We start from the raw sequence: 24,858 nt of genomic DNA on the forward strand, positions 1-24,858 counted from the left end.
GAGGGCAGGCATCCCCAGAAGATCTGAGCTCAGACTACTGGCTTCAAATCCATCTCACCGACTTTCTGAGAGTAGCCTGAGCACACTGAGCTAAGCTGCCCCTAGGATGATAGACACACTTAGTGACTTTCCAAGTCAGTACCCAAAAGGCCTTCATCTTGAAGGGCCTCCTAGGTCTTACACAGCCTTGTCCCAGCTTCCTTATGACAGTGAGACATCTCAGAAGGATGATAACGATGGGCCTTATAAATGAGAAATGCTTCTTAAGTGCTTATGAGAAGTACACTCATTCTTTACTCATCAATAACTCCATTGACTCCCTGGTACCTCTAGGATAAAATACAGATTCCCCTTTTTGTCATTTAAATCCCCTCAAACCTGGCTACCTTTCTCCCCTCACTTCTGCACATACTCAGTGGTCTAGACAACTTCACCTAAGCTCAGCCTTCCATCTCCTGTCCCTGTGTGTTTGCACAGACTGCCCCTTCAATACCTCGGATGTACTTGATTGCTCCTCATCTCCACCTTTTAGAATCCTTTGAAAGCCAGGTCAAATACCACCTCCTACATGCTGCCTTTTCTGAACCCTTCCCTGTTAGTACTTCCTTCCAAAAAGTCATCATGCACTTACTTTGTATATACTTATATATGCACATGCTGCTTCCCATGAGAATGTGAACTCCTTAAGAGGATTGTAACCCTAGTACCTCACACAGCATCTGGCCCTTAGGAAGCACTATATATATATATATATATATATATATTATATATATATATATATATATATATATATATATGTATATGTATATATTTTTGGTTGATCAGTTGAATGATCTATATATATATATATATATATATATATATATATATATATGTATATATATATATATATATATATATTTTTTTTTTTTTTGATTGATCAGTTGAATGATCTACCCAGAATTTAGCCCAGGATCCAGTTGATGTTGATAAATTTCCAGGAAGAAAAAGGCTGTACCTTTCAGTTTGTGGATGAAAGCTTGTGCATACCTAAGGATATGGGAGAGAGATAATTTAAAAAAAAGAGTCAAGGCCTTCACTATTGAGAAAAGTAACAGAAAATGTAGGTTAGTGACAAGGGGTACATTTAGGGGGAAATACTCCCAAAGTATTTATAGATGACTATTTCTGAGTGATGTGCTATGATATAGAAAGGAAATCTGGAAATTACTGAAGAGATTAGACCAAAAGGCAGGGGGTATCATCAAGAATAGCATTAGAAACAGATATGAAACAGGCCCCTTAACCTTGTACAACCATGTTGTATCTGAACTGGAAATTCCTCTTGTTCCTCAGTAAGAAGAATATAACTGAAGAAGATTCAGTCAGCCAACTTTTATGTCCCAGGCAAGTGCTAGGCACTAGGGGTACAAGGACAGTGAGTGAAATAGGGACACATATTAGTATATGCAGAATAACTATAAAGGAAATAAATAGAAAGTCATTAACTACATGGTAGTTGGGGAGGAAGGTCACTAGCAAGTGAGGAGATTAAATAAGGTTTCATGCCAGGTCAGTTTGGCTGGCTTACAAAGTGCAGGATGGGGAGTAATGTTCATAGTGAGACTGGATAGATGGGTTGGAGTCAAGGCGTGAAGAGCTTTATATTTTATTTATATTTTATCCTAGAGGCAATAGGAAACCACTAGAGTTTATTGATCATATGATATAATATATTTAAAACACTTCACAGACCTTAAATGTTAGTTATTGTTGTTAAGTCATGGAGTAACAGAGTCAGATCTCCACTTACAGAAAATCACTTTGGCCACAGTGTGGGAGGTGGGATGGAAAGAGAAGCTATCAAATAGGAGGATGGTCAGAGGGGAGGCAGCTCCAGGCAATATGAGGACAGATTCAAAGATCTGAGCGGCAGTTTGGCAGCACAGATGGCGTTTGAAAACTGGTGGGTCAAGACCTGGCAGTGTGACCACAGGCAAGTCACAGGACCTTTCTGGGCCCCTACCAGTGGCCCTTAGGCCTACAAATGGCAGGACTGTGTCTGATCTGCTTTGGTAGAGGGGTCTTCCTCACCTAGGGTTCCTGAGCCACTGAAATCACAGGCCTGGAAGAAGGTGTAAGAAGGAGCAGGGGATGGGGGAAGACTTGTTTAGTGTAGAAAGACATTCAAGAAGGAATGTAGGTAAAGCAACAAGACCCTGTTCTTTTCACGCAAAAAAGAAAGATGCCTTGTGAAGAGAAGACTTTAGAGATTGGGGGAGGGGGAGGAATGTAGGTAAAGGTTGGTAATAGCTATCTTAAAGTATTTGAAGCACTGGCAGAGAGAAGGAGGATTGCAACTTGTTTTACTTGGCCTTATGGGGCACAACTAGAAACAGTGGATGGAAGTTATCAAGACAAATATTTAGGATTAGAATCATAGGAATACAAATTAGAAGGTATTTAGGCTAACCTCATTTTTTAGGGGGGATTAGGTGCCACAGTGGATAGAGTGCCATTCCCGACTCATCTTCCTGAGTTCAAATCCAGCCTCTCATACTTCCTAGCCGGGTGACTCTGGGCAAGTCACTTAACCCTGCCTACCTCAGTTTCCTCATCTGGAAATGAGCTGGAGGAAGAAATGGAAAACTATTTCACTTGGTATCTTTGGGGTCACAAAGAGTTGGACATGACTGAAAAATGACTAACCCACAACCTTATATTATAAAAGAAGAAGCTGGAGCCCAGGGAAATTTAGCGATTCGTCTGAGATAGTGGCAGAGCTGGGATTCAAACACAGGTTCTATAAATGCAAAGTGGGCAGCACTCTCTCCATTGTGCCCTGTTATCTCTAGTGATGCAAGGAAAAACTGCCTCCCAAGGAAATACGGTTGAGTGGGATCAGGGGTGGGAGGCAAAGGCAGGACAGCCACTTATCAGGGATACTATAGACAAAGTGTTCTTAGCCGGGAGTCCCCACTAAGCAGTCTTTAGATATCAAGGGGTCTCTGAACTTGGATGGGAAAAAATTTCATTTTGTATTTACTTTTAGCTTAAATTTAGCATTTTTTATCCTGAGTGTAAGTAACAAACATGATTCTGAGAAAGGCTCCAGAGACTTTTCCGACTGTTTCCAAAAGGGTCTATGGCAGTGGTTCTCAAAGTATGGTCTAGAGAATCCTGGGGATCTCTGAAATCCTTTTAGAGGGTCTACAAATTCAAAAATAGTTTTTATTTCCAATATGGTAAATGTCTATAAATATAATCCAGATAAACAAAAACGCTTTGGAGAAATCCTCAATAATTTTTAATAGGATATAGATACTGAAAACAAAAGTTTGAGAACCACTGGTATGGCATACAAAAGGTTAAGGCCCTTTGTTGTAGAGGGCTTGGGCTAGATGACCTTTGAGGTTCCTTCCAGTGATGATATTCTCTGTTTCAAGTTATTTTCTTTCTCCATTCCATGTATTGAAGGGTTTTCTCATGAGACATAAGAGAGTAGGGGAATATGGACTTAGTCACTAAACCCCACTGCTTTACTTCTGAGTACTCCTTGACTCCTGAACAAGATAAAGATGGGTGAAATGAAAGGAAGTGGCTTTTTTTAAGGTCCAGAATTTCATTTGCATAGGTGTTACTCTTCCATTAGAGACCAAATCTCTTCTGTATCTTAGTATATTGTTGCTATGCCTGGCTGACCCCTTCCCCCCAAAAAAAAATTATTTAATTAGACTGATCCTTGGGTTACAAGCTCATATTCATAGATTAAGTGACAGAAGAGATCTTAAAGACCAGTGTATTTAAACCCCTCATTTTACAGATGAGTAAACTGAGCTACAGAATGAGGCACCTTCATTTCAAAGGTGAGTTTGCAAAATTGGCCTGAGAGCCAGAATGTTCCCTTGACGTTTCAGTCATTTCCAATTCCTCATGGCCCCATTCAGAGCTTTTTTTTGGCAAAAATGCTGGAGAGAGTAGCCATTTCCTTCTCCAGCTAATTTTACAGATGAGGAAACCGAAGCAAACAGGGTAAGGTGACTTGCCCAGAATCATATAGCTAGGAAGTGTCTGAGACCAGATCTGAAGTCAGGAAGAGGAGGTCCTTTTGACTCCAGGCCCCCACACTCTGTCCAGATTGAATCTTTTGGATTCAAAGGATCTAGATTCAAATCACACTTTAATCAGTCATTTATTTATGTGACTTTGAGGATTCATTTACCTTATTCATAAATTAAGAATTACACTAAATGACCTCTAAGGTTGATTCCAGCTCTAAATCCATGATTCTCTGGCCCCTGTCATCTAGCTGCCCCAAAAGGTCCCTTAGACACCTCTCATCAAACACCCCTCATTTCATATAGGAGGAAACTGAGACATAGAGAGAAGGAACTCACCCAGGCTCACATAAGTTATAAAAATAAGAGTCGTATTCGAGTTGTTTTAGATCCAGTATTCTTTCTACTATGTAATACAGTAACCTGATAAAAGCTACACAATGAATGTGTGACCCGAATTCAGGTCACCCAACTTCCAGTTCATTCAATCCTGATTTCTCCCCTATCAACCCAGAGTTATTATAGGCTACAAATAGAGAAGTTTGTATTTGTTCATATCCATGATCCACAGTGGGGAAGCTATGGATATGTGAGAATACTACCCCCCTATTCTCCTTATCCCCCTCATATAAAAAAGCCCTTTTTCAGCTTAGTGGAACACTGGGGTTAGAGTGGGCTGTCTACTTTTCTCCTTTCCAAATTCAGGAGGCTTCTAATTCTAGCTGCCTGCAGCCAGGTAAGGAAAAATCCAACCAGACCAATGGTTCTTAACCTGTTGTGGGTTGTGTCCCTCTTTGCAATGTGATGAAGCCCTTCTCAAAATCATGTTTTTAAAGACAGGCAATAAAATACATGGGATTACAAAGGAGGACACTTATTGACATATTTATCAAAATATTTTTTAAAAAGCTAAGTTCACAAAGAACCCCAGGACTATACACATTTTCCTTTTGCCTTCTCTTGTTTTCCTTGTCTTCGCCTATAGTATGTAGATCTGATGGCTATGGGCAAGGCAAGTAAAAAGTTAACATTTTATATTTTTAAGATATGTTACAGCCCTTATATACTATCACTGACCCTTCAAGACAAAATGCAGTCCTAAGAGATCAGGATTCAATTGAAAAGACATCTTTTGTAAATGCAAGAAATTAAGTCTGAAACAGGTGGCTCTGCATTTTAGGGTAAAGATTTGATTAAAAGGAATCCTTTATAGTGGGTAAATTTTTAAACATAATTTAGCTATTGTTAATTTTTCAAACTTTAATTAACTTTCAGTTTCCTTAGGTTAATGAACAAAAAATATACCTTTTTAAACACACATTGTCTGCCTATGACTTCCAGATCTCAGATTATATGATTCTGCAAAGGAGCTAGGGCCCCACAGGCTAGGCCAGTCAAGTTGATCTGTGGCTAGGCCTCCGCTGCCACAGACTAATGACTCTTATCAACTTGTCTTCTTGCTTTTGTACTTTGTTTTACTTTGGTTTTTCTTGACTTGCTTATTTCAAAAACTTGGGGATTTTTGTTTATTTGTTTAATGTCCCCATTATCTCTGCTGAAGATTAAAAGGGAGTAACCTCTATCAGGCCTACAGAGAGAAATGAATCGCAGCTCCCTCAAGTGTGCTCATACCATTTGAAGCCTGTAATTTGTTGAACAAAGCAGGTATACCTAGGCAGGTAAGAGTCCGCATTTCTATCACACTTTATGGTTTATTAAAGTCAGATCCCAACTCTGCTACTTAAGAACTGCCTGAACCTTGCACAGATCCATTAACTACCCTAGACTTTGTTTCCTAGTTCATAAAATAAAGGGACTGGACCAGGTGACTTGTGAGTTCCATTTCTAAATCTATGCCCTACACCTTTCTCACCACAGTCCTGTAAGGCAGTAGGTATTATTTTTATCATTTTATAGATGGACAAGAAAAAAGTTCAGAGAAAGAAAGAGACTTAACTCATAATGATAATGACCCAAGTAGGAAAGGGCAGATTTGACCCCACATCTTACAGCTGCAAGATTAGCCAAGGTTTTCTCCAGTAGAGCAAGCTGCCTCGGTGTCTGGCGTCCACCTTTGATGAGAGCAGAAAAGTACAGACTCGAGTTGGGGAGAGTCGGGGGACAGCTGTGATTACTGCTTCCTTTCCCAGCTGCAGTTTTCCCTGATGGCAGCTACAGGACACTAATTCATCCACGAAAATAAATGCTGCTCTCCCTGCCCAGGGCTGAAAAGAAATGACAGAGGATCTGAGTGTAGCCTGAATAGGAATGGGCTGCCAGCACAAGGAAACACCACATCTCTTAGCTTTCATTGTAACTCCTTTGGGGGATTTTTCTTTGATTATATTTGGGCGGGTTGCTCTGGCTCTACCGCAGGCGGAGACTTGTACTCTCTGTGTCTGTAGATAAGGGGAAGCCGCTGAAGCAAGTGGAGGATTTGGAAGGAGAAGTCCAGGAGACCCCCAGGCAAAGCAGAGCCAGCTCTTCAGGGCCTGTGAAAGCCAGGCCCACTGTTTCACAGACTTTTTCCCAACACTGAGGTAATGACTCCAAATTGGGGGAAGAGAGAGGACACAGAACTGCAGAATTCCAGGTTTGGCAGACATCTAGTCCAGCTCACAGTGATTAGGAACCTCGACCATAACGGGCCTGACAAGTGGCCATCGGTCTTCAGCCTGAAGATCTCCACGGGGAAAGAAGCACACGAGCTCCTCAGGCGCTGCACTAGGACAGCTCTAACAAGATATCCAAGCACGCTTTCTGACATTTGGCCTGAATTTCCCTCCATGCAGCTTCAAGCAGGCAAGCATTGGGGCCAGATGCTGGGAATAGAGGGACAGTCACTTTCTTCTCTTATGGTGGCTAATTCAAAGGAAGGGAGAAAAGGAAGAGAGCCAGAAAGGATGTCCATACAGGTATCACAGAATAAACATGAAGAGAATAAATACAAGGTAGTGAAGGTATTTGGGGAGGAGGTCACTCGCATTTGGGGGGGACCAAAAAAGCTTCATGTAGAAGGTGATGCTTGAGCACAGAGGGGAGAAAGAGGTGCTCTGAGGCTGTGCTAAGAAGACCAGTACAAAGGTGTGGAGAGAGGAGATAAAGTGTTTTATGGAAGGAACCAAGAGGAGACCAGGTTGGCTAGATCTGCGGATGCAGGAAGGACGCGTCATGCATCATGATGCTGGAAAGAGCATGGAGCCAGCTTCTTAAGAGTTGGAAAGCCAAACATAAATCGCTTGAGCTTATTTTAAGTCATGAAATGAAATGGTCAGATCTGAGCTGAAAAAAAAACTGCTCTGGAGATGATAGAAGTGGCAAGAGACTGGAGGCAGGGAGGCCAGGGAAGAGGCTGGTGCCATCATCACACAATGAGGCATGTGTAGTGGCTTATAGGAATAGGAAAAGGGCTCAGGGGCACAAAATGTTATGGAGCTGCAGAGATTGCAAGATGTGGGTTTGCAGAAAGAGAAAGAATGACAAGTTGAGGATAAAACTGAGGTTAGGAATTCAGGGTTTGGCCCTGGGGCCAAAGAAAACAAATCAAAATACATTACTTGGGAGGTCCTTCTTTGGTTTTGCATTTCCAGTGCTGAGTGAGCACAGTCATTATATGCCACATAAATGCTTAATAAATATTTATTGGATTGGAACAAATTGGAACCGAACTTTCCAACCTCATTTCATATTAGTCTCTGCATATTCTGTGATCCAGCCAGTCTGATTGCCTAGAATTTGCTCACACCTGCTGTTCCCAATCCTTCTCTTTCCTCAAGGCTCAGTTCAGGTGCCATCTTTTTGCTGAAACTTTCCATGATCTTCCCATGGAAGTGTTCTTTCTTTTCTCAAACTTTCTCAAAGCACTTTGGCTCATTCTTATGTATGCATGTGTCATACCCAACACCACCCTAAGTTCCTCAAAGGCAGGCACAGTTGTGGATTTGTCTCATGTCTGACATAAGTAAACATTTTTAAATGGTGGAAATTGGGATGAAATATTTTTTAAATAGAGGAAAAAATAAAATAAAAATAATAGGCAAAAGCAAGTGTATTGTTAGGTGCTTACTATGTGCTAAGTTCTTGTGAAGTTGAACTAAATTTAGTGAGAGGTTTTAGGTCTGGCCACTGTGCTACTCTGCAGGATACCAGTCTCCTTGCCTACAGTATTCCCTGCACTGATGCACATCACAATTCTGATGCATGAGTAGACAGCAGAGATGAATTACCATGGCCTAAATAATGGCTCCCGTGGCGTCCCACCCCTCTGGGGATGAGCCCATTCACATTTGACTCAAGTTATCCTCAGATGACAGGCCTAGTCCATCCCTGTGCTGATACTAAAGCCTTTCCTCTTTGGAAAGGCCCCACATTCTGCTGTCAGGGTCTCAGAAAGCCCCAGAGCCCCTTCCTGTGCCATCATGAGGCTTCCGAAAAGGCTGTTAGTGGAGGAGAGGTTTAGTGCCAGGCTGGAGTAGCAGCCCCCTCTTCCTGCCAGACAAGTGAGCATTACCTCAACACAATTGGTTTAATACAGAAATAGGATTCCAAAGATTGCCTGTGAAGTGCTGAGAGCCCCTCAAATGTCTGAGTTCAAAGGGATAGAGATGGTGGTATTATGACTAATCCTGCATACCGACTGTCAGACTCATCCTCCTTAAGCATAGTTTTCATCACATTGTTCCCATGTTCCAAAACCTTCCCTGACTCTGTTGCCTACTGCACCAAGGCTTACCTCCTCTGCCTATGTTTCCCGACTGCATAATACAGCACCTCTCTTCAGTCCTGTTCCTCCCTCCCTCCCTAGCACATATGCTCTCCCCTAGTCAGAGCCTGCCTCCCCCCGTCCCACAGAATCATAGATTTAGAGCCCAACTGGCTTCTCAAGGGTCATCCACTCTTAACCCCTCATTTTACAGATGAGAAAACTGAGGCCTTAAGAGCTTAAGATGACTTTCATCAGGTTTAATCCCCTTCTTGTACTTTTCAATCCAGCCAAACTAGTATTTTCCCTTAGCCTTTCTCACATAACAACACATCTCCCATAATTTAAAAAACAACAATAAACTGGCATTTATTGCCAGTTTGTTAAGGAAATGCCAACATTTTATCCTCACTAGAACCCTGGGAAGTGGGTAGGTACTAGTATTATCCCCATTTTGCAGATGAGGAAACTGAGGCAGGCAGATTAAGTAACTTGCCTAGTCATAAAGCTAGCATATATCTGAGGCAAAATTTGTACCCAGATCTTCCTAACTTCAGGACTGGCACGATCCGCTAAATTGTCAGTACCTTTGCACGGGCTGTCTCTGACCCTTCCTGCCCCCATCCTACCCATGCCCAGATTATATTCTTTGTCTCTTAGAATCCCTGATTTCCCTCAAAACTCTGCTTAAGCAACTTTTTATACATCACAGTCTCTCCTGATTCCCTTAACTGCTACTGCCTCACACCCCATAACTTACCTCTCATTTATTTTGCAGACACTTATTCATATCCCCCTTGTTTCCCTTAATAGAATGCAAGGTCCTTGAGACCAGGGACTGTGGCATTTTTGTCCCAGAATCTCCAGAGCTGAGCCTGGGGTCTGGCACACAGTAGGGGCCATAAATAAATGCTTGTTGACATACTTACTGATAGAGCCAGATTTCAAACCCAGGTCCTTTCTCTCCAAATCCCATATGCTTTCCATTACACTAGAACTCTGGGAAACAACAAAGCAGTTACCTCTTCTTCAAGAAGCTAGCCTTCCTGGATCGGATTGCTCAATTCATCTTTCCCCCTCCGTCCCTGATCCAGATCCTACTTAGGCTTGCAGGTTCGACTGACACACTCCCTCTTCCATAAAACCCACCCTGGCTACTCTGCTCTCACTGATCCTTCCTTTCTGTGAGCTCTGCCAGCCCACAAGCTGGGCTGCTCAACTTAGCACTTACTGCTTCGGGGCCTTCCAGAACTTTACTGCATGATAGGATGGGGCAACTACATAAACAGGTATGAGCCATGGGTGAATAGAGTAAGAATAAATTAGAGATCCAAAGTACACAAGGAAGAAGTAAGTTAGCATTTCTCCTTATGGAAGGAGAAATAACATTTAGCCAAGAATCCAAGCCCCTGAGCTCATCCTTGATGGAAGAATGAGATTTCAGCAGGCGGAAAAAAGAATCAGAGAATCATCAATTTAGAACTAGCTAGCCTGAGAGAAGTCATCTGATGAAGACTTCTTGAACTTTTTCCACTTGCCACCCCTCTTCACCCGAGAAATTTTTATGCAATCCTGAACATGTAAGAATATGAAATAGGAATACAAATCAAAAATTCACTGATAATCAAAATTTTGCAACCCCCACAACCAGTTATATGATCCCATGTGGGGTCAAGGCCCACAATTTAGACCAACCCTCTATTTTACAGATAAAGAAACGGAGACCTCCCAAAAAGTGGTTTCTATACTTACATATAAGTATAGAGACCAGATTTAACTTCCAGTCCACTGATTGCAAATCCGGTATTCTCTCCCCTTCTCCAGAAGTGAGGGATGGCCTTCATGAGTGCCCAGAGGCTGGGGGAGGCTGGATGAGATCAGCACTTATCTTCTAGGCCAGTTTGTCAGGAGCTGTGAGCACAGAGGACTTAATGGGAGAGGAAGCTGGCAGATAGGAGTTTGTGTTTTATCCTAGAGGCATCGGAGAGCCGCTGAAGATCTGGGGAGGAGGAAATAATTTAGACGATATTTCAAGGAGTCTTCTGGTGAGAATCTGTTCAGAAACCACTGAAGAAATGGGGAGGCAGGTCAGGAAGAATCTGCCCTCCTCCTGAGGCCGGCCTGAATCTTTCTCCTGTTGGTGCAGCTTTTGTCCAGGAGAGGGAGCTCGGCACTGACCCTGTTCAACCTTCAGTGACAAAGCTAACTGATTTTAATTGGATTCTTTTTCATTTTTAATTCAAAAAGGATTTGCTCCATGGACATTGAGCAGGTCTCCTTATTTGAGGGCCTCATTTCTTGGGTAAATAAAAATCTAGGCCAAGCTTCACTTTCCAAGGTGTATGGCGTTAGTCCCTGGAGAGCAAGATGACTTTCAAAAATCAGATCTTTCATCTCTTAGGCAAAGAATTTGGGAACAGACAGTCCCTGGAAGATGAAACAGTATGTCTATGAGGAGGGCTAGCCTCTGCACTGGGAGATTGTGCTGTATTTCATCTGGGTGTTAGTTAAAAAGAAACTAAGGGGTGGAAGAGGAGAAAGGGTGCTAAAGTAAAGAGAACGTTGCGCTTAAAATTCTGGAACCTGGATTTCAGGCCTAGCTCCGATACTTTCTGGCTGGGTGTCCTTGAGCAAGCTACTTCATATCTTTCAGGTCCCTTCTCTGTGAAACTAGAACTCCCTCTTTCACAGCTGTGAGCATTTTGTCAGCCTTAAAATGGCACGGAAATGTGAGCTGCCTATTGAGTTCCTCCGTGACCCCAGGGGCTTTGGAACTGTTCTCCCATCCTGGGGATACACATGAAGAAAGAAAAGACAGAGGAAATGGGCGTGAAGCCATGAGTGGGTTTTTCTTAGGGGCTGGCAGAGAGAGCTCCGCTTCAGACACAGCTCTAGGCCTGGCTCTGTGTGACCTTGCACAAGTGACTGGCTTGTCTCTGGACATACTTCCTCACCTGTAAAAGGTGTTTCAGCATTAGTGATCTAGAATTCCATGATGGTTTCTAGGAACTCAAAGGATTTGGGCTTATTGGGATTAGAAACAGGAACCTTGGAATGTTCTAAGCAGTCATTCTGGACCGCACAGCCTTGTGTGTGCCAGAGAGTGCCCACAGCCTCTGGGGGAAAGTCTTGAAGTCACAAATCACAGGATCATACATTTAGAACTGGGATGTGGGCAGAAGAACCTTGGATGAGCAAGGAATTAGAGCCAGAAAGGATCTAAGAAATCACGTAGGCCAGTCTCCACATTTTTCAGATTAGGAGGAGGCTAGAAATGAGAAATTGTTTCCCCAAGGCCCTGCCACCAGGAAGGTGAAACAATTGCGATTCCAGCCTGGGCTCTCTCCTAATCAGACCTCAGTGATGAGGTCTGAGCTCCTGTGATTCACTCCTGCCAGACGGATCAATTTCAGATTCCTTAGCGGACCTCCACAATTAAGGTCCTCCTCAGAACAGCACTTGGCCCACTCTCTGTAACTTGCTCATTCCTCCTTTTCATATCCCATTCTTCCCACCTGGAAAGCCCAGTTCTTCCTCCTACTCCCTTACTCCCGCTGCCTTTTCTGAATCCTTTGTCATTAAAGGCAGTGAAGTATTGTGAAAAGAGCCTTGGCGTTTGAGCCAGAGAGCCCGAATTCAGATCCTGACTTTACCACTTACTATCTTGGGGATTTCAGAAAAATCACTCTCTCTTTCTCTTGAGTGTCAGGTTCTTCACATACAGAATCAGAGAGGAAGAGGAGGGTCCAGATAACCCCTTCCAGCTCTCACCACTGTATTCCTGTGCCTCCCTTTGGTATTTATACCCACAGTGCTGGCCATTTCCTTTTTAATCATTTGCTGCTACATGTGAGTATTTGTTGAAGACAAGAGGTCCTGTCCCCATGGTATGCATGTGCCGTCAAAGAAGAATGCTTTGGAATCAGAAGGCCTGGGTTCAGATCCAGCTCTGCCGCTTTCTACCATGACTGGGCAGTGAAAAGACCTGGCTTCTTAACCTTTCTGAGCCTCTGTTTTCCCATCTGTAAAATGGAGAGGAGGAAGCATATTTATCAGGAAGGATCTTAGAGAGACCAGCTAAGCCCACCTGTAGCTTGACAAAGAACCTCTTCTCCATCTTGCCTAAGAAGCACTTATCCAGCTCCTGGCCAGAAAACCAGGGAGCAAGTTCCCACCCCTTCCTCAGGGAGCTCCTTCCACTCCTAGAGAAATTTGATGTCTGTTTCTCTACATCTTCCCCCAGCCCCTGTTGCTCCAAGTTTTCCTAGGGCTGAATCACATACCATTGCCCATTCTTTTCTCCGTGGCAGCCACTCTGTGGACAGTTATCCTGTTCTCCCTCCCTAAGCTTTCCCCAGGCAGAGGGGAGTTTCCTCCCTCCCTGCAACCTAGGGTTGATAAGGACAAAGGAAAAGTCTGTGTCTAAAGCCAATTGTAATTTGTGAGGCTGTTCTTAAATATCAGTTCCCATCATGAATCAGCAAACATTTAAGCACAGCCCCTCATTAATGAAGCCCCCTTCTTCATGACAGACTCTTTACTGGGGATATAGAAATTAGAAAGATACAGCATCTGCCTGTCCTTGAAAAACAATGGTTTCTATAAGTATAAAAACCTGAATCGGACACTTAGCAAGCAAGCAAAAACTCACTATGTGCCAAGTGCCATGTAGAAGTTGGGGGTACAATGGAAATAAAAACCAGCTCTGTCCTCAGAGGGCTTACATTCTAATGGGGGAAATTGTGTGTGCTTGAATAGTACATATTCAAGGCAGAAGTCACAGGTATGATGGCATACCGTTGCACAGTGACACCTGCCCGCTGCCTGGATGGAACAGACAGACCAGCCCTCTGACATCCTTTCTTTGTTCAGGCACATGCTTTTCTGTTTGCTGGCTTCTTTTCTGGAGCCTCGTTTCAGGGGTCACTCCTCAAATAAGACAATACATGTGAGAGCACTTCATGAGCCTTAAAAGCGTATGTGAATCTTTGCTGTGGTTATCACTCACCACCTCAGTGTAGCAGCTGTTTGCTAACAAATTTGGGGTTCTGCTGCTTGCTGGCCCCTGATTACCTCTTCTATCGATAGGTCCCGAAGGTTAGATCCAAAAAAAGGGCCTAGCATGAGAGAGAGATTGGCCATGGATCATCCCTCAATCTTGGTGGCCGGGGGCCGGGTCAAGAGGAAGAGAGAGGCCAAGGGCATTCCTAGTATCAGAGGCCATGGCCTGTCTTCAGCCTGAGGAGAGGAGCCTCAGCTTTATCCCCATTTCATATACTTGGCTTCACATGTGATTTGGAGAAATCTGTTGTTGCTTATATGAGAATGGTGCCGGAGTTAACCTAGAGGAAATGGTTTTTAAAAAATATTCTTACCACAGTGTTTCAATATAATTGGTTTCCTTTGAATTCAGCATAGTTTGTTTTGTGCTCTATAGACTTTGCCAGGCTGTTACAGGGCTGTGACACACAAAAAAAGATTAAGAATCTTTGGTAGTTAGGACCTTAAAGTTTGCAAATTGTGAATAAAGTAATATGTATAATATTTTGAAAATCTTAAAATGCTTTGTGAATGTTAGTTCTTATTCTTATTTTTTATTATTGCTATTATCTCATTTAATCTACATGGCAATACTTTGGGGCAGGGAGTACTGGTATAACTATCCACATTTTAATATTAATTTCAATTTCTTTAGTGGTTAAAGGTTTACAAAATTATTTCCTCCCAATAGTGTGACAAGGGTAGGTATTTTTATCCCCATTTAAAGATGAGGAAATGAAGGCCTAAAGAGGGGAACTAACATCCCATGGTCCCAGAACTGGCCATGACTCAAATCTAGCTCCACATATCCCAAATTCACCATTCTCTTGGCTTCTCATTTTATGCATATAAAGGTAGTGCTTCTTCTTTTTGTATTGTTTTTGCTGAGGCAATTGGGGTTAAGTGACTTGCCAGGGTCACACAGGAAATGTTAAATGTCTGAGATTAGATTTGAACTCAGGTCCTCCTGACTTGAGGGCTGGTGCTCTATCCACTGCACCGTCTAGATGCCCCAAGATAATGCTTTTTCTTGCTAGCTTCTAGCTCTACTGGAGCTAGAAGAGATTTTAGAGGTAAACTGAGACCCCGAGAATGAAAAGTGATTTGGTAGAAGTCACAAAGTTAGCAAGTGATTGAGCCAGGACTTGAACTCAGATCTCCAGACTCTTAAGGCTATCGTTGCTAACCCTGAACTTTTTTCTGCTATTTTGCCCTGATAATTGCAGGTGTATTGTAGAATCCTGTGACATTTGGTGGATGGCCCTATTCACAAAGACAGCACACTGAACCCCTTCATGCTTCTTCCCAGGGGTCTTGGGACCAATGCTTCTCAAACTCATAAATTTCAATTATTATTCCTATAGAAGAAGAGAATTTTAAAGTTGATTCACCAAATCCAGTCCCTTTAGTTTATAGTATTATTTGAGAGCGTGTTGAGTCATAGATACTGACAAAGGTTTTCTTTGGCAATGTTTATCGAGTGCCTTCCTCACGGTGACCCTATTTCTAAAGGTCCTTTCCAGGTCCGGTGTAGTGCTGCTGCTCTAACAGAGGGGACATATTGCCTGTGAGGCCACAAGATGGCGGTGTCATCCTGAATTTGTGCATCCTTCTACAGCAATGGGATGCTTGGGTTCCTGGGCCCTGGGCTGGGAGGATTCCTGACTGCTGCAAGGAGCCAGTGACCCCAGGAACTGCTGAGAGCCATTAACCCTGACCTAGGCCCAGAATCCCCAGGAAATGCCTCAGGAAGTGCGGAGGCCATTTAAGTGAAAATGGGGAAAAAGCTGAGACCAGTCTGGTGAACTGCCCCCAGATCAGAGGGCAAAGGGGCAAGGGCACAGAATCAAAGATTTTAGCTTACACTGATCCCTGCACTCTTCCAGCCAGGAGCAGGGAGTAATAGCAAGAACTTCTTCCCAAGGGTTTGGAAATCACCTCTCCTCTTAGATTGTTAGCACTGGAAGGGACCCTAAGACATAAAATATTAAAACAAAGAACAGAGAACTCTGGGCCCCAGAATGTCAAAGCTAGCAGGAACCTTAAATATTAAATATCAAAAGTTTTGAGTAGTATGATAGAAGGAAAAAAAAGAATAGTCTAGAAAAATTGGCTCCAATACCTTGTTCTGTGTGAACTGGGCAAGACTTGCCCCCTCTGGACATTAGTTTTCTCATACTTTATAAAATTAAGTGTCTAAACTTGATGGTCTCTAGCTCCTTTGAGATCTAAATCAAATGCACCTATTAAGGCAGAAGGGATCTTGGAACATAAGCTAGAGACCCAAAAGGAGGTTTAGAAATCATGCAGTCCAGCTCTCTCACTATTTTTTTGGTCCAGATTTGTGATTCAGTTCATGTGCAGAACTCTTGATATTGAAACTCTCTCTATCCAAAGTAGATCAACTGATAGGCATAAGAAACTAATAATCTGCCAGAGTATCTGGGAACATGGAGAGGCTGGTTAAATGACTTGCCTGTGGTTATATTCTATTTCAAAGGCCGCCCAGACTAGCATTCTATCTACTGAACTTCATTGCCCATCCCCCCCAAAAAAAACCAACTCCTTATTTTAAAGTTAAATGTGGTAGACTAGTGGAAAGAGATCCATCTTCCAACTCAAGATGACCTCCATTCAAGTCCCATCTTTGATAAATGGTAGTTTGTAATTCTGAGCAGATCATTCCCAGTACTCTAGGAAATTCACTTCTCTAAATTACAGAGAAGATACTGACCTGCATTAGAAGGAGTTTCTTTACCCATGAATTCCCTCCATGAATGAAATCACAAGTTTAGTGTCCATACCCTAAAATAGAGAAAATAAGGCCCCAAAGGGAAATTGAATATGAAAAAGCAGGGCCTAAGACCAAGATCTTCCTCCTTTCTTTGGTGTCTATATCTGCCTCTAAAAGGAAATCATGGAGTATCAGACAAGATTGGGGAAAAAAATGTTCCAGTCTAACTACCCTCTCCCCATTTTACCTTGGAGGAAGATAGAGGAGATCTATAGACACTTAGAGAATATTATTTTATCAGCAGGACAGTTGTTTCTTTCTGTAACTATAAGCCCTGACCTTTCAAAGTCTGGCTTCTTTGGAAAGGAGTCTCTGTCTCATTTTTTATTTTAAGAAAAAATTCAAAGGCCGTCTTTCTTCCCTTCTCTTTAATGAGTAATGAGTTACCTTCTTATTTCTCTTCAGCTCTCAGAGAATCATAATCCTGTAGATCAGACCTTCTTGCAACTAGTATCTCATTTCATTCTCATTTATTTCTGAATTTTCTCTTGGCAACCAACATCAGATGCCTTGATATGAAAGGGCTGGTTTCTCATTTGGAGTTGACCTTATCTTCTTCAGTGAATCATAAAACATGAAATTTAAAATAAGCCTCAGAACACAGAATACTTAGAACTAGAACAGGCCTTAGAATATAGCAGAATAGGGTACAGAACTATCAAAGTTTGGAAAGACATTAGAACATAGTATGTTATAACACAGAGCACGCAATGTTAAAATGTAGAATGTTAGACCTAAAGGACAGCTTGGGACCCATCTAGTCCAACTACCTCATTTAAAATTTTTTTCTATTTCTCTCTTTGTTTTATTAATCAGCTTCCCCAACTAGTGCCTGATTTTCTAAGACCAAAAAAAATTTTTAGAAGAGGAAAGTAAATATATTTTAGTGAAACTAACAAATACATCAAGTCTGATTATTTATGTGGTCTATAACTAGAGTAAATCCACTTATACAAAGTAAGAAGGGAGATATATTTCCTTGTCTCTTTTCTAAATTTGGCCGTCATTAAATATAAGTCATTAATGAAAAAACATTTAGTGCTCAATCTGTACCAAGCACAATGTTAAGTGCTGGGTATAAAAGTATAAAATCAAGATAGCCTTTGCTTTCAAAGAGATTACATTTCATCAGGGAGAGGCAACCAGTCCAGGAGGCTTCAGCTTCAGGGCTGATTAAAAGGCCCAGTGGTCCGGAGGTGGGGCAGCAAGGCAAGAGCTAATGTATTTGGTGGTATTTCCCTTGCTAAAAACCTTCTCTATTTCTGACTCTGATGAGACTTTGGTTTTTAAAACTGTCTTCTCTAGCACTTCAGTAGTTGCGACTGCTGAGAAGATGGGGGCACAGCCCTGCAGAGGCAGTGGGTCAGGGATTGCTTCCCTGAGTCACGTCCAGGGCCTGAGCACCCAGGATTGGTTTGAGGGGACACTCACTGCCCAGTCCTGGGCTGCCTCTGCCAGGTTCTGAGGGCCGCTCTTCTCCTGGCTTACTACTGTGTGGGCTACACAGCTGGTTTGTGGCACGGCATCTTGGGTTGGCACTAATTGTGGCATGGATGCCAAGAGTGTGCCAGACCCTCTCCTGTTGATGACTGGGGGGACCAGGGGCTGGAAACAAGGCTGGTGATCTGCCCCTCTGGGAAGAACCCAGGTCATTCGTGTGGGTCTTAGGTGTTTTGTTTCCCTTTTCCTTGCTGTTGTCCTTGTACATGCTTTTTTTGCTGCCAAACTACTCATTTTGCATAGGAGAATACTGAACCCAAGAGGAAGGGAAGTCATTTGCCCAAGGTCTTCCACATACTTCACTGTCAGCGCCAGCTTGTGACTGCCACTGAAGTGTCCCAGTCATTCTGAACGGGCTTAGGGGCAGGGACCAGATGAGGGATGTTTAAAAAAAAGTCTTTTTCCCTGTTGGCTGGGATGACATCTCTGAATTCTTTCTCCTCTCCAGTATGACTACAGCTTCCGGACGGAGCAGAGTGCCGCTGCCAGACTCCCGCCCAGCCCCACTAGATGTCAGCAGATACCGCAGTCCTGAGGACCTGGAGCCGGCGCAGGAGAGTCGCCCAGCACACACACACACACACACACACACACACACACACACACACACACACACACAGATACTACTGAAAGGGGGAGGCAGCCCCATCCCAAAGCTGAGGAGTGTTTGTGGCAACATTTCTTCAAGCCCTGCCGTGGACCTTGAAGGACCCTTCTTTAAAAAAAAAAAAGAAAAAGAAAGAAAGAAAGAAAAGAAAAAATATTGCCCTTCCTTCATCACACATTTTAACATGGTGAGGGTGGGAGGGCGATGAGGCACAATTGTTTGTACATGATGGTTTCTGGAATTTTAAATTGTAAAATTATTTTTCATCTGCTTATCTAATACCTCCCACCCCTATCCTGAAGCCATCCTGGGATTTTTTTTTTCTTTCCATTTGCCAGAGAGATCAATGGCCCCTTAAAAAACAAAAACAAAAAAGAAGGAAAGAAAAAGGGGGGAAAAATCTGTGTAACACAACATAAGCTGCCCTTGGGAGTCCCTCTGGGGTCCAGTGGTCACTTGGTTAAACCGGTCACATGCTGGAAGTGTCCTGTGACTGAGGGTTTGGCTAATGTTGGCTCTGGAGCGTTCTACCGAGTGCTTAACCTGAGAGTGCACACAAAGAAATGCCATTGTCCGCGGCTGACTTTTCCAGGGGCTGGTGAGCCTGCGCCAGCACCTCCGCTGCTTTGGTGACATGGCCTCAAGCGGCCTGTTGGGAAAAGTCCCCTTTGGCTCTCATCAAGGTCCCGCTGGAGGAGCGTCTCTGCACCAGGGTGCCCCGAGCACGCTGGCCTGGGCGGCTCCCGCTGGACAGTTCTTTGGAAACACCGGTGACCCCGGGACCCAGGATGGACTTGTTTGGTCCTTGAGAAAGGGCGGCTCCCCGCCGGGCAGAGGTGGGTATTCTGGAAAAGAGCACGAGAGCGGTCCTGAGCTGTTGGGCTGCAGGTCCCGGGAGCCGGCTGCCCGTTTCTTGCCCACCTGTTCGTAGTACCTCACTGGGTCCACTCTCGCTCGCTTGGTTGGATGCTGCCGCGCAGCGAGGAGAATGCCCCCTTTCCCTCCCAGCCAAGCACTTCCTGGAGGCCTCTCGCCCTGAGCACACACCCTGCCTGCCCCCCCAGGGAAGCGGGGCCTCAGCATGGGGATTCCCAAGCCAGGTGCATGTCTGGACGATGCTTCTTCGTGTGACAGGCCACTCAAACAGCCCAGTGGGCCTGTGCTGCTTTTCTACACCCTACCAAACTCTGGGCATGAACTGGAACTTCCCACGAAGGACTGTGGGAGTCTGGGCTTTTTGAACAGTCCCAGTGGTCCCGCCGTGTAAAGAAGTGTTTGCCCCCAGAACGGAGGTTGCCATGGCCCTTGGCTTGCTCCGATGCACAAACGTGTTTTGCACAGCTGTGTCTGTATCTGTTTGCTGTGGAGAATTGTAGTTTCTTGTTCGTTCCCCCCAGTTCATTAGAGAGTGAATTTTTTAGAACTTGTGTCACCAGATCCTGGAGCTTTTTGAGGAGGGTGCTAAATGGCGCCCTGGAGGCTGTGCACCGCTGCCCCCACCTCTGGCCGAGGTTCCCCATCTGCTAAATTAAGGGCCACGTTAGCGTCCTGAGCTTTCTCCTGGCTTCAGTCCTGTCTGGGCAAATTTTCCTTGGCGTTTTGTGGACAGATAGGCCGCAGGAAGAATAGGATGAGTTTCCCAAGCAATCTCATCCTCTCTGCTCTGGGCATGATGGCTTAGGTGTGACAGGGGCAACATCGAGCAGCGTTGCTAAGAGCCGTGCCACGTGTAGGATACAGCTGCCAGCCGGGAGGTAGCTCACGGAGCTGGTGCTTCAAAAATACCTCATGTGCATTACGGGCCGTGCAGAAACTCCTCTGCTGTCACCAAGGCAAATCCGCAGAGACGGGGTTCTCCCCCTCCCAGGCTTCCTCGCTCACACTTTCATGTCACCCTCATAAGTTTTAAGTTTGGCCTAGAGATATGTGCCTTCCTGATTCAGTCCTGGAGATTAGGAAGTCGGAGGCCCAGAGCCAAAGGAAATTGCCTAAGATCACCCAGACACTCAGTAGCAGAGACAGAATTCAAACTCAGGTCCAGTCTTATTTTACCACACTGTCCTTCCTCTTGCTGCACCATGAAGGTAGCCTTTTGTATTCATTTAATCTGTTGACTCTTCTTTAAAAAAAAAAAAAAGGAAAGAAGGAAAGAATGGAGAGGGACCATAGGAACCTTCTCATGTTTTTTCACCTCAAGTGAGACTTGGATTGATGGATCATGAGAGAGCCCTCCCTCCTCAACCCCCCAGCCAATTCTGTCAAGGCTGAAGATTAACCTAATTTCTCATTTTTGTTTTATCCCCAACTCAGAATCAGCCAAATATTAGGAGACCTGGCAGATGATATAACCCAAGACTCAGAGAGGTCAGAATAGCATGGATATCACTGGGCAAGCCTACTGAGTTTGTTTTCATCATAAGACCATTTTCTGCCTCTCTGGATCTAAGGTTCAGCCTTTCTTTTTTGTCCCTCCTTTCTCTGGATCTGGGGCTCTTCCCAGGACACTCTCTCAGTTTGTCATCTTTACCCTTCAAGTTTCCTCTTTCTAAGCACAACATTTTAGCACCTATTGGGCCTTGACTTGTAGACTTTTAGTGCTAGAAGGGACTGCAGAGTGACTCAGCTTGCCCAGCTCCCAGAGAATTTCATTTCTCAGATGGACTGCAGAGGTCAGCCAATCCTAGGCTCCTTTCTAATTGGGGAATCCTTTCTACAGTGTCCCTAACAAACAAAGAGATCATATTCCTTCTTAATGACCTCTACCTGAAAACTTCACTGTTTCCCTTTTAAGCAGGCAAGGGATTATTCGTCTTCACCTTCAGAGAAAAATGACAAAAAAAAAAGTCTCAGGGAGCTTGGGAATCTCCAAGTTCATTGTTTTATCTAAAGACCCTTGGCTCCTGAAGGAGATTCCTGCTGGTTTCTAGCAACAATGTTCTTGGAGGAATGACTAGCCATCAGAGAATAAAAGGCTGGGCCATAATTTATTCAGGATGAAGGGAATAAAATAAGTTAATTGTTTCTGGAGAAATTAGCTCAGAGAGGCAATACAGTCAGTTCAGCTCAAAAAGCATTTTCTTAGTGCTTGGGTTTCCATTGCACTGTACTAAGTACTAAAGATGCTCTTCCCCCGCCGCCCCCCCCAAAAAAAGAGAGATAGAAAGGAAAAAAACAAAAGTAGCTTCTTATATTCATTTAATCTGTTTGTTCTTATTTTTTAAAAAAAGAAAAAATGCAGAGGAAAAAAATTATCCCTTCCCTGAGGTACCTACACTCTCATTGAAAGGCTGCTAAATTGGGAATTAGGAGATCTGGGCAAGTCACTCCCTCATTATGGTCCTTAAGTTCCCAATCTATAAAATAAGAGAGGATCTCTTCCAACCCCAAATCCTATGATTATATAGATTCACGCAGAGAATACATGAGTATGGCCCTTTTTAAAAGCAAAAGCTTCCCCTTGAGAATGAGTCCCTTCAATTGGCTGATTGGATCTTGGCTTTGCATGTGATTATACAGTCTCTCCTGGGGTTATGGAGGCTGAGACTCTAGAAAGAACACTGAGCATGAAGATTTATCCTCCAGGAAAGATGAATATGGTGTAGTAAATGGAAAACAGTGCTTGGAGTTGAGAGGATCTGGGTTCAAATCCTGTCTCTTTTTAGGACAAAATATTTGCCCTGTCTGGGTCCCAGTGCCCTCTTCCACAAAACAATGGGACCTAAACTAAACAATCTCAGATTGCTTTTAGGCTTTACAATTCACTATTCTCAGGCCTACAAGCCCTCTCATCCAGAAAAGCTTTTAGACATCAAGGACCATTTGACCACTGAACACACCTTTAGATGAGCTCCCTTCCTGACCTTCCCCAAGCTAAACCATAGCCTCAAGGGTTTCCAGGTGACAAGTAACTAATGTTTTCAGTATTTAGTATGGAGCAGAAGAGTTCAAGTTGGTGATTTGAGTTAACCTGTGTGTTAACAGTAGTGACATTTTTGAGATTTAACATAAGGAATTAGCTTCTGTAGCACGTTTACTGTGAAATTTGTTTTTTTTTAAATAAGCCAGGTTAGGATAATTGTGTGGTGTCCATAGGTGGGACGCATTGGTGTGGGTGTTTTAGCGTGTGTGTACTTGTGTGTATGTGTATGTGTGATAGACTTTAGACTACTCCTAACTCTATCTTCTCTTTGCCCACTTAGAATAGGAGAGGGGGTTGGGAGGGCAGATGAGCCAGTGCTAGCAGTGTGAGCGCTGTATTACCCATTATGATGTCCCGGGGTTCTCTGTGCAGTGTAGGACCGACATCTCACCTGAACCACTGGGAATTTGTGGTGAAGACGCGAATGTTGAGACACTTGCAAGTCACAAGATTTCTCCTGTTTGCACGGTATCCTGGGAGTTATAACTAGAAGCAAATTTGGAGATCATCTTATTCAACTCTCATTTTATAGAGGGGAAGACTGAGGCCCTGCGAGGCAATTGCCATGCCCCCCCAAAAAAAAATTCATTGGGAAACAACGTCTTGGTGATCACCATCCTCCCTTTGCCCTTAAGGTTGGCTTTTTTGACAGCAGCATGGCTGCCAGAGCTGCTGCTTGTCTGGTAGAGCCTTATCTGGTACCCACCCCACAGGGAAGCGGTGACTTTTGGCTTGGGAGTGGCGCATTGGAAACGTCCTTGCCAATGGGAAGGGTCCCTTATCTTGGGTGTCTCCAGGTCCACAGAGCCTCTTCCACTCCTTTGCAGTCTCCCATCTCATCCTACCCATCATCCTGTGGTTCCACCCAGCTACATGCTCCTCAGCTATGTTATTAACCTCCCTGAAATTATTTCGTTGCTCTTCTTTTATGTTGAATTCTGCAGAAGAGTCCATTTTTCCCCTTAAGCCTAGGGAGACAAGACTTGTGCTGCTCTGTCCCCACACTCTAGCTCAATTGCAGATCATCCTCCAAAGCATAATGTCCCTCCCATTGTAAGAATCAGGGTGGTATATGATGGAGAGAACACTGGACCTGCAGTCAGAAGCCCTTAGCTTTTCTGACTCTGCTGCTAATTCGCTGGGTAATCTTGGCAAGTCCATTTTCCTTGGTCCTCAATTCTTCATCAGTAAAATGAGATGAGTTATGGAGTGGAAAGGGAACAAGGTCTAGAATCAGGAGGTTGGGTCTGCATCCTGATTTTGCTGCTGCTGTGTGGACAGGTTACTTTGCGGGAAGGGGCAGGGAGAGTCAGGTGATATTCTTTCCAGCACCATGACCCTATGACCACTGGATCTCTGAAGTTCCTTCCAACATTTGTTTCTTAAGCTCGTGAGGTGACGTGGGTGACTTTCCATGCAGTTCCTAGAGGATATCGGACCCGAGGCTCTCGTAGCACCAGGTGGGCGCCGTGAGCACATCAGACCACATGGGCTATCACTGGGCTGTTGCAGTGGATCCATGGGCCTGGAGGGCAGATCTCCCTGATGCTTGAGCAGAGGTGTTCCTTAATTCTGGGACTTGAAAAGCCAATCGTGGGATAACAAATTAGCCCTACTCAGCTTCTCACTCTGGATCTTATGTACTGAGAGAGGAACATCTACATGGAAAGTTGTACCATCTCCCACCACTGTGAAGAAAGAAGTCTCTTACGAAATAGCCAGGCAGGGTCAAGATGCTGTGCATTTGTTGGGCTATCAGAATTAGACTAATTGTGCATTGATCTCATTATGTTATTACCTTTTGTATTTATTTTAGGTGACTCCTGTATTTTATAAAGGGAAGTTTCACTGTGTGATTATTAATCTGTATTCTTAATATAATTTGTCAAATAAAAGTTTGTTTTAACCACTTCTCACCAGCCATTCCCCTTTCCCTGTTTGCTCCTATCGCAGAAGCCCCAGAGGATCAAGTCCAGTGACTTCAGCTTCAACTCAAGCTCCAGTTCTGAAAGGAGAGTAATCGTAGACTTTGCCCACGGTATAGAGGGCTCACACTGTAGAGGGATGATGCTGGACTGAGGAGTCGGAAAACTTGTCTTCTAGTAAGAGGCATGGTATAGTGGGGAAAGCCCTGGCTTTGGTTTCGAAGCTGGTTTTTGTCATACGGTCGGTCACGTCTGGTTCCTCGTGGTCCCATTTGGGGCTCTCTTGGCAAGACACTGGACTGGTTTGCCATTTCCTTCCCTACCTCATTTTATA

General features: G+C 43.9%; 1 protein-coding gene across 2 annotated transcripts in view; it reads left to right on the forward strand.

The window, feature by feature from the left end:
- The window catches only part of MVB12B (multivesicular body subunit 12B), a 290,278-nt gene extending 265,763 nt beyond the window's left edge, over positions 1-24,515 (forward strand). For both annotated transcript variants that reach the window (XM_051979657.1, XM_051979656.1), the window contains exon 10: positions 18,522-24,515. In XM_051979657.1, the coding sequence (XP_051835617.1) occupies positions 18,522-18,608 (87 nt within the window). In that variant the 3' untranslated portion in view covers positions 18,609-24,515. The remainder of the gene's footprint in view (positions 1-18,521) is intronic.
- The last annotated feature ends 343 nt before the right edge of the window (positions 24,516-24,858 follow it).

Source organism: Antechinus flavipes, chromosome 2 (assembly GCF_016432865.1).
Source record: "Antechinus flavipes isolate AdamAnt ecotype Samford, QLD, Australia chromosome 2, AdamAnt_v2, whole genome shotgun sequence".
NCBI classification, from domain to species: Eukaryota; Metazoa; Chordata; class Mammalia; order Dasyuromorphia; family Dasyuridae; genus Antechinus; species Antechinus flavipes.